Source organism: Pundamilia nyererei, unplaced genomic scaffold, assembly GCF_000239375.1.
Source record: "Pundamilia nyererei isolate P.nyererei 1_Seehausen unplaced genomic scaffold, PunNye1.0 scaffold00105, whole genome shotgun sequence".
Taxonomy (NCBI): domain Eukaryota; kingdom Metazoa; phylum Chordata; class Actinopteri; order Cichliformes; family Cichlidae; genus Pundamilia; species Pundamilia nyererei.
In genome coordinates this window covers 312,157-326,114 of record NW_005187506.1, presented here as the reverse complement: position 1 = coordinate 326,114, position 13,958 = coordinate 312,157, and the positions used below count along the sequence as shown (strand labels likewise).

General features: G+C 49.7%; 1 protein-coding gene across 1 annotated transcript in view; it reads left to right on the top strand.

Annotated features, from left to right (window-relative positions):
• Positions 1–13,958, top strand: part of grm7 (glutamate metabotropic receptor 7) — a 153,875-nt gene that overhangs the window by 83,808 nt on the left and 56,109 nt on the right. The window contains exons 3-5 of the mRNA XM_013912877.1: positions 1,317–1,452; positions 2,186–2,340; positions 13,119–13,286. Of these exons, the coding sequence (XP_013768331.1) occupies positions 1,317–1,452; positions 2,186–2,340; positions 13,119–13,286 (459 nt within the window). The remainder of the gene's footprint in view (positions 1–1,316; positions 1,453–2,185; positions 2,341–13,118; positions 13,287–13,958) is intronic.

Here is a 13,958-nt window from a genome sequence, read left to right as displayed (position 1 = left end):
TGAACAAATTTAAACTTTTTCAAATTATTCAAAATGCAAAACGCTGCGTCTCTAATCAAACCGCTGTAACTTCAGAGGTGATGTTCATTTGTTGATTAATGGTTTTCTTTTGTTTTTGATGTACTGCAGAATATTTTTATAAAATCCCAGAACAGGAAAACCTTCATGTGTTTCTGTGTTTTATCTTCAGCTACTTTGACACAAAGGTCTCGCTGTGACGCTCACACCTTTGATAAAGTCTTGCGTGTGTCAGCTTCCTTTTTATTGATACAAAAATATGTAAATGTACTGATCTGAATTATAATATTTCTGGCTGTCAAAATTTCCCAGATTCAAATCGAATTTAATTTAATTAAATCGGATCGATTCAGGACCTTGTGAATCGGAATTGAATCGATTCTAGAAATCAGTGACGACACCCACCCTAAATATAAAGCACCTTGAGGCGACTGTTATTGTGATTTGGTGCTGTATGAATAAAATTTTATTGAATTTAATTGAATTGCGTATGACCTGAAACCACCTGCGCCTACAAACAGGAAGTCTCCCAAAGACTTCTATAGGACCAGAAAGCTTTGTCAGCGGCAGGTATCGCCCCCTGGTGTCTGTCAAAGAAAATGCAGGTGTGAGGTCCCTGAATGTGACTATAACTAACATCAGACTCAGACAAACTACTGAAGGGAAAGTAAATATGTTTTCACTGTTTAATGTGAAATTATTGCCAGTGTGGTGAACGTGTCACATTTTATCTTACAAAGCTGCTAAAGCTGATTATTGATGACTGCTGGTGGTCACAGTGACGAGGTCATCCGTGATTTATTTACCTCTGAGATCACATCAGTACTGAACACCTGCGTCTCGTCTCAGCTGATGAAATGCTGCTAATGAGCGACTGTCATTTGTTTCATGGTTCGCTGCTCGGTCGCTCGGGTGAGCTGAAACGGTGGAACAAACGTAAGATCTGAAGCTTTCCTGACGGCGTGGCGAGGAGAAGAAGAGCTCCGGCTGAGCGTTTCTCTGTCAGTGACATTTATTGAAGGCAGCCTGCAGCTCTGACACTGTTAAGGCGACTGTGCGCGGAGATGTCGGCGGTTTCGTGAAATGTCAGGAGAGCAGAGTCCTCCTTCTTCTTCTGCACTTTCGTCCTCTCAGACTTTAACCTTTAGGACGAGCTCGGGGCCAAACCTCTAATAACGCTGTTTCTGAAAGGTTAAAGCCATTGCCGATAAAACGGATAAATTATACTTTTTAAGGCTGCTGCAGTTCAGGAAGCTGATGACTCTGAGTTAATTGTGCCCTTTGTTTTGTCTGCTCAGGTGGAATCTGTATCGCTCAGTCCCTGAAGATCCCTCACGACCACAAACCCTCCGACTTCGATAAAATCATCCGCCAGCTGCTGGACACTCGGTACGCCAGGGCGGTCATCCTGTTCGCCTCCGATGAAGACATCAGGTAATAACCCTGCTGAGGTAACGTGCAAAAGTTAAATACGTGACCTGAATCGTCGTCTTCAGCTCAGGATGAAAACGTCAGGACTGTGTTAGTGCCAGCAAACACAATGCTACGTTTTTCCTTTGCTATATTTAATGTATTCAGATGGATTTTTATTGGATGCTCAGCACATCAGGACTCTTCCAGCCGTACCCTCCATCCACTGAGAGGAAGTAAAAATGTTTGGGATAATGAGCACGACCCTGAGGGAGGAGCTTCTGCAGCTGACCCGGGACACGCTGGAGAGGTTACGTCTCTCGGCTGGTTTGGGAACGCCTCGGTGTTCCTCGATGAGCTGGCGGGAGATTAGACTGCCGCCCCGTGACGTGAGCCGTGTTCATGAGTACCCACCATAAAATACTGAGGTTAAGATCAGGCTGAGGAAAACTCGACATCAGTCAGACACTCTGGAAAAGTTCGGTGTCTGCAGACTTCTGTTCCCCTGCGTTTCCACAGTCTTCTTCACTCACTCTCCACCTCTGACTCAGCGTCTCCGTTGATCAGTCGCTCAGATGGAGCTCGTAGTCTTCAGCATCTTTAGGAAAGCCTGAACTAATCAGATAAGGTCCTGTAGGTGCAGCAGGTTGGTGGGTAACGACAGGTTAGGCTCTTTAGTGACCCTGTTGCTCCAGGACAGGTAAACTGATGTGGAAGCTAAAGTGTGGGTGGGGTCTGTGACTGCTTTCTCACGCAGGGGCATCCTGAACGCCAGTAAGCGAGCGGACCAAGTGGGTCATTTCCTGTGGATCGGCTCCGACAGCTGGGGCGCCAAAAACAGTCCCATCCAGCACCTGGAGGACGCCGCGGTGGGAGCCATCACCATCCTGCCGAAGAGGGCCACCATCAGCGGTAAGTCCCTCGCCGCTTATGGTTTCACGTTGCTCGTCTTTATGAGAATATGTGAGTGTAAAGTTCATCAGCTCGCTGCTACATGAAGGAAAGGAGAACTTGGTTTTCTGTCCTCGCCGCTCGCTCTTTTTCCTCCACGTCTGCCTGAATAAGCAGAACTTCAGGAAACTCAATCGCGTCGGGAACGCTCGCAGTCTCACTGGGTTTGCAGTGACACCAGATCGCTCAGGACTCTTTTGATGATGATTATTTTGTCGTCATTATTCTGCTTCTATCAGCACGGAGAGCTTTACTAAAGACCTCTGCTGCTCTTACTTCCTGTCAGACGAATAAAGTTTCACTGCGGCCTGAAAGTCGTGAAAACGTTCTCTGTAATGATTTTAAAGACATGACGACAAACGTGTTGATGCAGAGCTGCAGTCCAAAGACGTTCATGCTTTTGACTTTTATAGAAAGTTTCAAATGTGTTGTGTTGGCATAAAAATGATTTCACTTCCTGTATTTCCTCTGATGTCACAGTGATGATCTTTTGTAAGCCCAATAAAGTCGCCGTCTGCAGGAGGCTGGCTCTAGTTACTCTGTCGCAGTTTGAATTGTTTTATTCTGTCAGTTTGAGACGCTAATAAAAAGTCTCAGGTTTGATGTACACGGACACGCCGCTCACAGTTAACCTTAAACAGCGTATCCAAGGACACGTTTGCTTTTACTCTCCACAGTTTGATTAATTAAAGCTGAATGAAACCTTTAAGCAGACGGTTTGTTTGAGATATAATTAGTGTCACTGAGTCAAAACTAAAACATGTTTGTGTTTCTGTGACTCGCAGGTCACAAAGCGAACTTATTTTGAAAATCCCGACCTCTTCCTTTGTGTCAGAGTGTTTTTCTGAACTCTCTTCAGAGGTGTGACACGCAGAGAAGCGCCGCCATCGTAACCACGCTGAAACCGCAGATCAGAGGAAACGTAACGAGACCGCGGCCGACCTCCTCATCGGCGCTGATGACAGCGTTTAGATTACAGCGCGCGTCGTAACTACAGACGGCGGCGAGTGCGGCTGTCGTGTCAAACACAGATGGTGACGGGGATATACGGCGGCGGGTTGTTGTGCCACTTCAACGCTCTGACTTCAAATAAAGCCTGAGCTCTTTGTTCTTTTGTTCTCGCTGCACTAATACTTCTGTCAGGAGGCGAACGGAAGCAGCGTTTCTGCTCGCGTAACGTCGCTCTGACCTTTTTTCTGCTGCCAAACACGAGCCGGGCAGACTCGGGCTGTCACCTCGGATCTGACGGGAGGTGCTGCGCTCATAAATTCTGCGCTCTGATGACTGATTTATGGAAATGGGGGTTTTCTGAGCATAAAGGCACTCGCAGAGAGCACTGCAGCGTAACGAGGGGCGGGGTGAGTCAGGTTTAAGGGCATCAGACCCATTACACCAGAGGGCACGCCGCGAGGAGCAGGAAGAGATGGGGTGATGGGGAGAAATTTAGCTTTATGATGAGAGTCACAGCCAGATTAACCTTCTGCACAAACCTCATCAGCGGCTGCCTGTGAAGTGTGCTCTGAGAGCAGCGTTTACATCACCCGCGGAGCCTGTGTGTTCGGGCTGAGCTCTGAGGATGACTCAGCCTCACCAATAATACTCAAACTCCGGAGATTATGACTCTCAAAGTCCTTCTACAAGTCTCAGAGCTGGCCTCATTGTTATACTGCGACATTAACTCCAAACGGAGGCATGCAGGCCAGCGTGCATGGATGCACGGTGACGTGTTCACCCTCTCCGGGTTATCCGGGGCTCCGTCAGAATCGGTGCTTTTGTGAGGGCTCTCGCTGGCAGACAGTAAGTCGGGCACTAAGGTCCCGGCAGGGCGTTGAGGTGCAGAGCTCTCGGAGCAGCCAGGCGGCAGAGGGCGCACGCTTCACTGACCTCTTGTCTTTGTTTTTTGCGGATGATTCAATCCTGGTTTCATCGAGCGCTGACCTCCAACTCGTGGCTGGCTCGCAGCTGAGTGGGAATCGGCTGAGGCGGCGGCGGCGGCTCTCGGCTGGAAAAGGCTGGTTTCTGGGTCAGCGATGAGTTTCTGCCTCAAGTGGAAGAGTCCACGTGTCTGAGGGTCGGGAACAGATGGGGTCATCTGATCCCACCTGCACACTGGTGAGTGTCGACTTACTGATCGGCACGCCTGCCCTCACCTGCGGCCCGTGAATAACGCCTCAGTGTGAGGAGCGCCGTCACTCAGGGGGAGTTTAGAGTAGATGCTGCTCCTCTGCATTGAAGGAGACGGCTGCAGGGAGATGCAGGAGGTGCTGAGGAGAGGGAGGTCTGGGCGTCTCAGTTGGACGCGTTGATGCTGCTTCAGGTCCAGCTGCACAGACGTGTAGATCATGGCGTCGCTGCCCGTCTGTCCTCGTCTGTCCTCGTCTGTCCTCGGCTCATCCAGGTAGAACAAACACGGTTTCCTGCCGTCTGTGAGCGACTGAAACATTTAAGTAACGGCGTGCTTGTTCCTGTTTCTGCGCTCTGATAGGTTACGTCTGACGCAGGCCTCTGTCCGACTTATAGACTTGTCCAGACAAATGTGTGCAGTGACAGGAGCCGTCCTCATTTATGCAGACATCGCTTTGCTGCGCACGCTCTCCCTCTGCGGCCTTCCCTGTCACACCGGCTGATATCGCATACATGTTAAAGACACTGAGGCTGATTAGGAATAAATCAAGACCTCATTTCAAATCTGCAGCCAAGTCTGTGTTTCGGATCCCGGACGGAGGAGGTCAGCTTGGCTTTGATTTCTTGTCTTTTCAGGTCTGAGAAAATAAATCCAGCTATTTTCATGTGAAACGTGGCGCTGCGAGCCTGAACACAGCCCTGCTTACTGTGCCCGATAATTGCTGAGACTGAACCCAAGAGAGGAAGCGACACAGAGGGGGGGTGTGGAGAAGAAAAGGCTTTAGTGAAAACACGTCGGGAACAAAGGCGAAGCAGAAGAGAAAGTTGAAGATGGGGTAGAATTAAGCTGCAGGCTGGGAAGTTTCCCCGTGACAGAAGATGCCTGCTGAGTCTGCAGTCTCCAGCCGGGATGGATCCACTTCCCAAACTCAGTTACAGCTTCTAATCCACAAATCTGAGCCTTTTAATGTCACACTGGAAAACTGGCCAAGCCGCCGAGTCTGCAAAAACCTGCAGGTGACGCATTCAGTGTTTCCCACCTGAACAGGTAAAGTTCAGTTCTTATTGCTGTGAACTGACAATTGGGCCTGTTTGCCACCAGACCGTCACTTGGATGTCTGGATCTCAGCAGGGAGGCGGAGTCACGGACAGGAAACGGAGGCTTCAGGGAGTCACTGAACCGAGGAGGCATGAAGCAGCTCTGTGCAGTCCAGGAGACAGAGGTCTAACTGCAAGAGAGGAAATGAAGCAGCGAGGAGCCTCCCTCCAACTCCTCCACCTCCTCCACCCTCCCACTGCTCTCCAGCTCCAGCCTCTTTGTTTGAAGAGCTGCCGGCTCCAGCGTGCCCATGTGTGCGCCAGAGAGAGGAGGATGCGGATTTTAATCTGACTCCATGTTTAAAACATGATCAGCATCCGCCAAGACGGATGTCCTCCCTCACACCGCCAAACGCAGGAAATAACTGCGAGCGCAGCGTCACACAAATGGCGCTTTTGTTGTGATTTGGCGCTATATAAATAAAATTGAATTGAAAACAGAGGCAGGTGTAATATTTGATCAATCGATACTGCAAAGATGAAGTAACTAACACAGAACACGAAGTAAAAGAGCTGTGACGATGCACTTTACAACAGATTTTAGTCTCCGAGGGTCATCATGGCTGAGCTGTTACGTGCATGGTTTTTAGTGTTTAGAGACGGCGATCTTATTTTAGAGATACCTGGGACGCCTCATTATTAGAGGTCCTAATCAGACGCCTGAAACACCTTCACAGCCTCCCTTTGATGTGGAGGAGCAGCAGCTCTTCTCTGAGCACCTCTCGCCCTCTCTAAAGGAGAGGCCAGCCTCCCTCAGAAGCAAACTCACTCTTCTATCCAAGATCTCGTTTTCTGTGAAGATATCAAACATCCAGAAAAATCAAGTCAAGCCAGTGGTACAGTACACAGTGAAGCGAGCCCGCGGTGCTATGACAGACAATAACACAGGACGTGTGCAAGTGTGCAAAAGCTGCAAAAAAACAAAGACGGTGCAGCAGAAACGTGCAGCAACTGAGAACCCGACCACAGCATCACCAGCACTGACAAGAGCTCCTCTGTTCCTACAGAAATAACTCATGTGCATGCTAAAAGTTATTATATCCATATTAAGTGACTGCACTGCACGCTGTTGAGATTAAGCAGGAACTATAATGTGAGTGGGTTGAGCCCAGCCTGACTCTGCAGGGACTGGTCCCACTGCAGGCCGAGTCTGTGGCTGCGCTGCCTCCGTGTCTGTTTCCTGGACTCCTCAGTCAGCGGGATGCTCTGTGGCAGCCCGTCACAGCCCATTCCTGCGGCTTTGCTCGCAGACGAAACACTAATCTGACAAACGGCAAAGAGATGGGAGGAGGAGACGTTTAGCCGCTGACACTGATCAGGCTAAGCATCCTTTCTCCTGCTTCACACCAACATTCGTCTCCAGTCTCTCCACCCACCACACCACCCGCCTGCTGCATTTAGAGAAAATATCCACCTTTTGAATGAACGTTATTATCTGTGTTGCACATGGATATGCATGTGCTAAGACATGCTTTTGTTATTGCAAATGCTCGTCTGGATGCTGCTCATCATGATTTCGTCCCACCAACACTGAAATGAAAGTCAGTTCAGCTGCTACTTTGTTTTACTGGGTCTGATGGGAAACACTGGAGCAGCTTTCAGCAGCTTCCCACCGAGGATGTGGAAACCAGGCCGTGTCTCGCAGTCAGGCTGTAATTGTCCCAACCCACAAATCCACCTGCTTCATGGAGGATTTGGTGGATGGAGCCTCTTGTTGTTGAAAGCAGCTCCACTGACGCCTGCAGTCAGTCTGGTTGTGCCGTGTGCTCTGCCCTCCACCTCTCACGCCGCTGCTTTCCTTTCACATTAAGGATTAGTCTTATCTTAAATAAGGGCATTAAACTACTTTTTCCAATTGTTTTTCCCACTCGAGGCGCGGCTAAGTAAGGGCGCTAATTGTCATTTCTCTGTTGCCCCGACAGCGGTTTTGGCTGCGACTCAAGCCGCTGGCACCCTGTTTTCATTTAGGCCATTAGAGCTGGAGCTTGGCTGCAGAGGGAGCTGTGGCCCCACGTGGCCTCGGCTTGTTTGTCTTCTTTGTGCTTTCTGGATGATTTTGTGCACTAACAGCACACTTGTTGTTGTTCGTGTGAGATTACAGAAGACTGAGCCCAGAGAAGAAATGCACGCTGCTGCAGGGAGGCGTGCGCATCAGCACCGAGCCTCTGCGGAGCACCAAATACTACAAATACTACACGCTGACGTCGTTTAACCAGACACACAAAGACAAAGATGTTTCAGCTGAGAGGATTTTGTGAGCTGACAGCGAGCCCGGAGGACACAGCGTCAGAATCCCAGCTCCTGATTGGTCAGTGAGCTTGGGCTCAGAGGCGGGGTTGGAACTTCCTGTTCTGTGTGTTTTTCTGAATATGGATTTATGGATTTTTACTTCTCTGCATCCCTTTATCGTCTCAGAGTTTCTTCCCTCTGGCTTCACTTCCTGTTTTATTGTGAAGTTTAGCTCTTTGTGTGATTGTTTTTCTCTGGTTTTGTGTCTTGCGGTGTTATTGTGCTGCCCTCAGCAGCGTCTGACAGGCGCCATTAACTACTGTGTTTGTAGTTATTGTCTCAGGTCCTTCGGCCTTCATCGTTTGGGGGGTCTGGCTTGTTTCCCAGCATCCGTCTTCCCTCCTGTTAGATGCCGTTGAATCCTGACACGTGTCTAACTCCCCCACAGGACCTGGTTTCCTTGCAGCGTCGTGGCTCCGCTGCAGAGACTTCTCTGAGTTTTCTGATCTTTTTCTTTCTTCATGCGTCAGGTTTTGGTTCTCTTTTCAGGCCTTGATCCAAACTTCAAAATCTGCGTATTTGAGGTTAAAAGCAAATAATTTCAAATGTCATCTCTACTTAATTATGAAGTCAGTGTTAGTCTGTATTGGTTTCTGCTTTGCTTTTATGTCCCTGTTTTATTTTGAAGGTTACTTCCTGTGTGGAGTTCTGTTTGAGTTCGTCCTCTCTTGCTCTTTGATTGACTTCTCCGTAGCTTTGTCTTCCTGTGTCTCAGCCCTCGTTTCTTTTCACACCTGATCAGCTTCTTTAGTTTCAGTCTGAACTTTCCCCATAAAGACGACGTTTCGTGACCTCGCTGTACCCAGTGAAGCTCCTCAGTATGTAACAAAGACGCGGTTCGATGGCCGTTACGATAGTTTCTGGGTTGTTCCGACCGGGTGTCCACAGACCGCCTGCCTGGAGTATGACAGAAGCCTCTCAGTTCAGACCTCCTGGTCGGATGTCGAGGGTTAAAGCGTTAAATGCTCGGAAAATTTTCATAAAGCGGCGTCGGCATCCATCAGTGTGTGAGGAAGAAAGGAAGCTGGACGGGTTAAAGAGGAAGGGCAGCAGAAAACACAGACTGCAGTTCACACACGGCGAGTGCGTGACGTTCAATATTCATGGAAACTGATCCAAATGACCACAGACTGTAGATAAAAAATGGCAGGAACCAGCCTGCTGACTAAGTAACATCCAGAATACAAAGATGCACCTGTCCATGGTCCGAGATCAGCAGCAGGCTCCGCCTCCTGGAGTGACACCGTCTGAGCCGCACGCACACGCTGATGGCCGCCTTGTGGTTTTACCTACGAGAGGACAGGTGTGACACACCGAAGTGTTCAGGCCGACGGGGTTCCTGCTGATCCTTGTGCCTCGTGGCAGGTGAGCGCACCGGAGGAGTCAGAGGGCGTGGTTAAAAAGCTGTTTTATTTGTGTGGCAGAGAGTGAGCGTGTGCAGTGGACACAGTCCGGCTCGATGTTGTCCAATCGATGGCTCCGCAGCAGCGAGTCAGACTCCCTCCTGGCTCTCCTGCATGTGCTGTTGCTACGTGACGCCTGAGAGGAAGCGCAGCAGCGCAGGACTGTCAGCAACAGTGATCCCGTTATAAGCGGCGTAGTTGAGCGTCTCGTTTAAACACGAAGCAGCGCTGAAACACCAAAGCTGCAGTTCCTCTAATGTCCACTAGGGCTCAGGAAGTCTCACCTGACTCACCTTTTAGGTGAGCTGCAGGTTTTGGAGCCTGGTTTTTCAGATCCGAGAGTTTTGCTGCTGCTTTACCTGCACAGGTGCCTTTAGCCCGAACGTGACTCGGTCGTACCAGGAGAAGACGTCCAGGTCGGGTAACAAACGCCCGCGTGTCTGCTGCAGGCTGCTTCACATCGTTTGATAAAATTATCCAAAAAGTCCAAAACTCAGGAAAGAAACGCTGACCTGGAGCTGTTTACCGAGTGCGCGGCACAAATGAGCTCCTGCAGTTTCTCATACATTTAAATGAGCTTCAGCCGGACCCCTGTGTGCAGCAGCGCCCCCTGGTGTGTGGAGACCACCGCCTGCAGCATGCATACAGGCTGCTCATTAATCCGCTCTCAGGCCCGTGCTGGAGAACTGCTGAGCAAACTGATGTTAAAATATGGCATAAATGTGCATGTGTTAGCCGCTCGCTGCACTCCTCGCTCTTTCCGGTTTCCAGAAACAAACTCCCAGAAAACATCTGCCCGACCTGCCGAGCACACGAGGCAGACGTGGCGAGGGAGAAAGTCTGAGTCTAATGATGCGTTTGAGGGAGCATTTATCTGATTTTTCCTTGATTTCATAAGCGCCGCATCAGCGTCTCTGTTACAGCGACGTGTGTTTGAGGGTCTGAGTGCTGCTTTGTTTCGATGTCAAAAACAAAACGAGCCATAAAAAAGGAAAAAGCAGCGTGACTCAGTCACGCCAGCGACTGTAAATCGGTGGGATGACGCGTCACGCGGCCGGACACGCCGTACATCGAGCTGTCAGTGAAGTCTGTGACCCAGAAAATCTGAACAAGAGCAACAACAACAAATCTCTGAAGCGTCTCCCCGTGTGTCCGACACAGCGGTGCTGCTGTCAGACTGACGGACTGAAGCAAAATCAGGCGAATTCTCAGGCAGCTTCTGTTAACATCTCTCCTCTCACCAGTAAATCCCGCCTCCAGCATCTCCTCATTTCCTGTTTTGCTTCTCAGTTTCTTATTTGAAGCACAAACTTCTGAATCCTTTCTGTTTACATTCATTATTCATCGTTTCAACAATGGAAAAGCAGACTTCTTGAAATAGACGGCACAGCTGTCCCTCTGCAGCTCGCAGAGACTCCAAGTGCCTGTCAGTCAGATACCCTGAGAGTCGCCATCATGGCTGTCCTACTTTGAGCTTCCAGGCTCAAAGCTTCAGTCGCAGCGAGGAGAAAATCCTCCATCCGTCACAGTGTGCAGACGCAGGACTTCAAGTGATTTCACTGACTGATGCTGGACGTCTGCAGAGCTGCAGAGAGCGCGTCCACATCCAGGCCCACGGGAGAAAAACTCGCTTTCCTGGACGCTCTGTGCAGGCACGCTCGTGTTCGGCGACCCCTAGTGGCCAAAAATATGAAACCAAAACGTACAACTGATCCCAGAGAGCCGAGCTCCGATCACCTGGCTCAGGTGTGTTTACTTTCGTTATCTGCCGAAACAGTCACATGATGTGTGAAACCACGAACTGCTGCAGTCATGCAGAAACGAGCAGGCATGGGGACGGTATGGCGCAGATACAGTGTCACGGTGCGTTCACGCCGAACGCGACCAGAGCGTCAGGTTTACATGTCAATGGAGGAGCGCGACGAAGCGAAACCTCAGAAGCAGATCTGCGTCGCGAAAACGCTTTTCTGCCTGATCCGCGCGACCAAGTAGCGCGACTGACACGTTTGAAGCGCGAAGTAAAATACGCGCTGCAGTTTTTGTGTTGCATTTTGTGCATTTGCGCTTATCGCGTCTACCGCTCGAGTTGGAAAAATCTGAATTCCCAGCGCCAAGTCGCACCACAACAACCAATCAGGAGCCTGGTGACGTGATGCTCTGACCTAGGTCAAAGGGGCGGGTCCAGCCAAAGCCCTTCATTCTAGCAGTCAGTAGTTTTCTGACGAGGCAGCAGCAGAAACAATGTTTCTCCTCCTCCCTGAGGCTCTTCCACTGTAAGCCTCTGTAAATACTTATGTTTTATATATTTATGTTTAATGTTTTCATTTTAATATTATTTCAAATACATCTTTGTAATGACTAATGTGTAAGTGTGATTCTGATTGTGTCAGGATGGCCTCACAGACCTGCAGAGGTCACGACCCTAATCCCAGGCTGTCAGGAATTATTACAATGAATGCGTCACCTGCCAAGGACGTCTGAGCGGTATGGGTGACGGACGGCGAGCGCGGAGTGAAGGCGGCTCTTATGGGAAGCAGGAGATGATTAAGTGCACTTCTTTAGATAAAGGACTCGTCTCCTTATGACTCCGTTTCTGGTGAGTGTCGGGCTGTGAGCGGTGGAGACAAAGCCACCAGCAGAGAGACGAATGAAATCTGACTCCACTGGTCTGCAGACGTTTTACCCCGTTGCATATCTCAGTGTTAGCATGCATGCGTCACAGGAAACGCCAGCTTGTCTGCAAACACGCAGCAGCTGTTCACTCAGTCGAGAAACTAAAAACACGGGTGCTAAAAAAAGCTTTGCCTTCAAAGTAAGTGTTGCACCTTTTGAAATGTATTGTTGAAGCATCGATGAACAGCTTTTACTTTGAAGGTGCCTGTGTATGCGTTATCCCGTTTCTCCACCGCTTGGCTCACGGCTAGCGATGGTTAGCGACATGTCGCCGCCTTCGGTGCACGTGGTCAGTGCCACGCCCTCTCAGCCTCCAGGAGCGTGGAGTGCACTCCGCACCTGCCCACGTTGTGTTGTTGTGTGTTGTTGTGTGTTGTTGTTGTGTGTTGTTGTGGCGCGCTCTCATCGGAAGAATTCCAGCAGCAGATGCACGAACAGGTCGCACGCATGGATGATAAACGTGCTGCCAGCTTCCTGTCACAGCACCTGTTGTGATGTCAGGTGGTTGTTATTCGGATTATTTTGTCAGTATATGAATAAAATTCTGTTTTTGACCCGTTTCTTGTTTTTCCAGTGATAATCTCTTAATTTGCTTATGCGATTAGAAACCTACGCACCACCCTCCTCGGCTCTCGGGGCCTTTGTGATTCGTGCAAAGGTTACACGGTTGGAGCTATTTCTGGTGATCCGCAGCTCCGTTTCTATTCATCCCGGTGGAATTCCCTTTCCTGCCAGGAATGTTATTACCATATGTGAGGGTTTTGTTGTTGCTGCGGTCTTGGCGTGTGTTCGGGCAGCGTTACACAACGGTGTGAGCTCTTTAAACTGGCAGGAAGTTGTGGAAAGAATCTTTGACGGGTACTTTCTTTATCTACATTAGCTCCATCCTGAGCTGTCGAGTTGTTCCGGTTGTTTTCCTCGACGGCAGCAGAATGAAGTGTTTCCTGAAGAACTCCCCTCTGACAGCACTTTAGATGGATTACATAAAGGCCTGATTGAAATGCAGCGCAGATGAGCAGATAAACACTCACATACATTAGGAAACACGTCCTGTTTGCTCTGAGTCTTCGTGCTCGAGTGCTCCGGGCTGTCGCCGCCTAATGAATCAACCTCTTTGTTTTGTTTTCCGACCTGCTGCCGGATGTCTTTCAGGGTTCGATGCCTACTTCACTTCGCGGACTCTGGAGAACAACAGGAGGAACGTGTGGTTTGCCGAGTACTGGGAGGAGAACTTCAACTGCAAACTGATGAGCTCCTCCAAGAAGGACGAGAGCAGCAGGAAGTGCACAGGTGAGCGCTGGCGCTGTTTGTTTACTGCAGGTGTGTGTGGATACAGAATAAATGAAGCCACGCCCACCTGGGACAGGTGGAGAGCAGCGAGTCTCCATTACTCGTTTGTTTGTTGGAGGCTCCATTTTCACTTCTTCTGTGCGACAGCAGGTCTGGACCCTCATCCGTCACCGCACGGTCACAGATGCTGCGTTTAGCTACCCGCTGATTTTTATTTCTAACGCCGTGTACAATTGTTGTGAAAATGTCTCGGGAGGGTTCGGAGACTCGCCCACTGGTTTTACAAAGCTCCCACGTGGGGTTGATCCCACCACGTGTCTGATTTTAGAACAGAAAGCACGACTAATGAAGCAGATCTGAGAGTTACTCCTCGTGGCTGCCCCAGGGCAGCTGTGAACTGTAGCCTCCTCCACCAGTGTGTGAATGGGTGGATGACTGGGTGTGTAAAGCACTTTGGGGTCCCTCGGAGGGACTAGTAAAAGCGCTATACAAATACAGGCCATTTACCATTTGTGTTCCGGCTTTGGGTGGAAGAACTGAAGCAGAGCGCTGGCTGATGGTGAGAGCTTCGAGGTAAAGCTGGAGAATCAGCCTCACGCAGCAGATCGTCAGAGTATCCGAGTCATTCACGGGACAGACAGCGAACGTTCCTGGGTTTGTGTTATTTTCCACAGATCTGATCTGTCAGTAGGTGGTTATTTC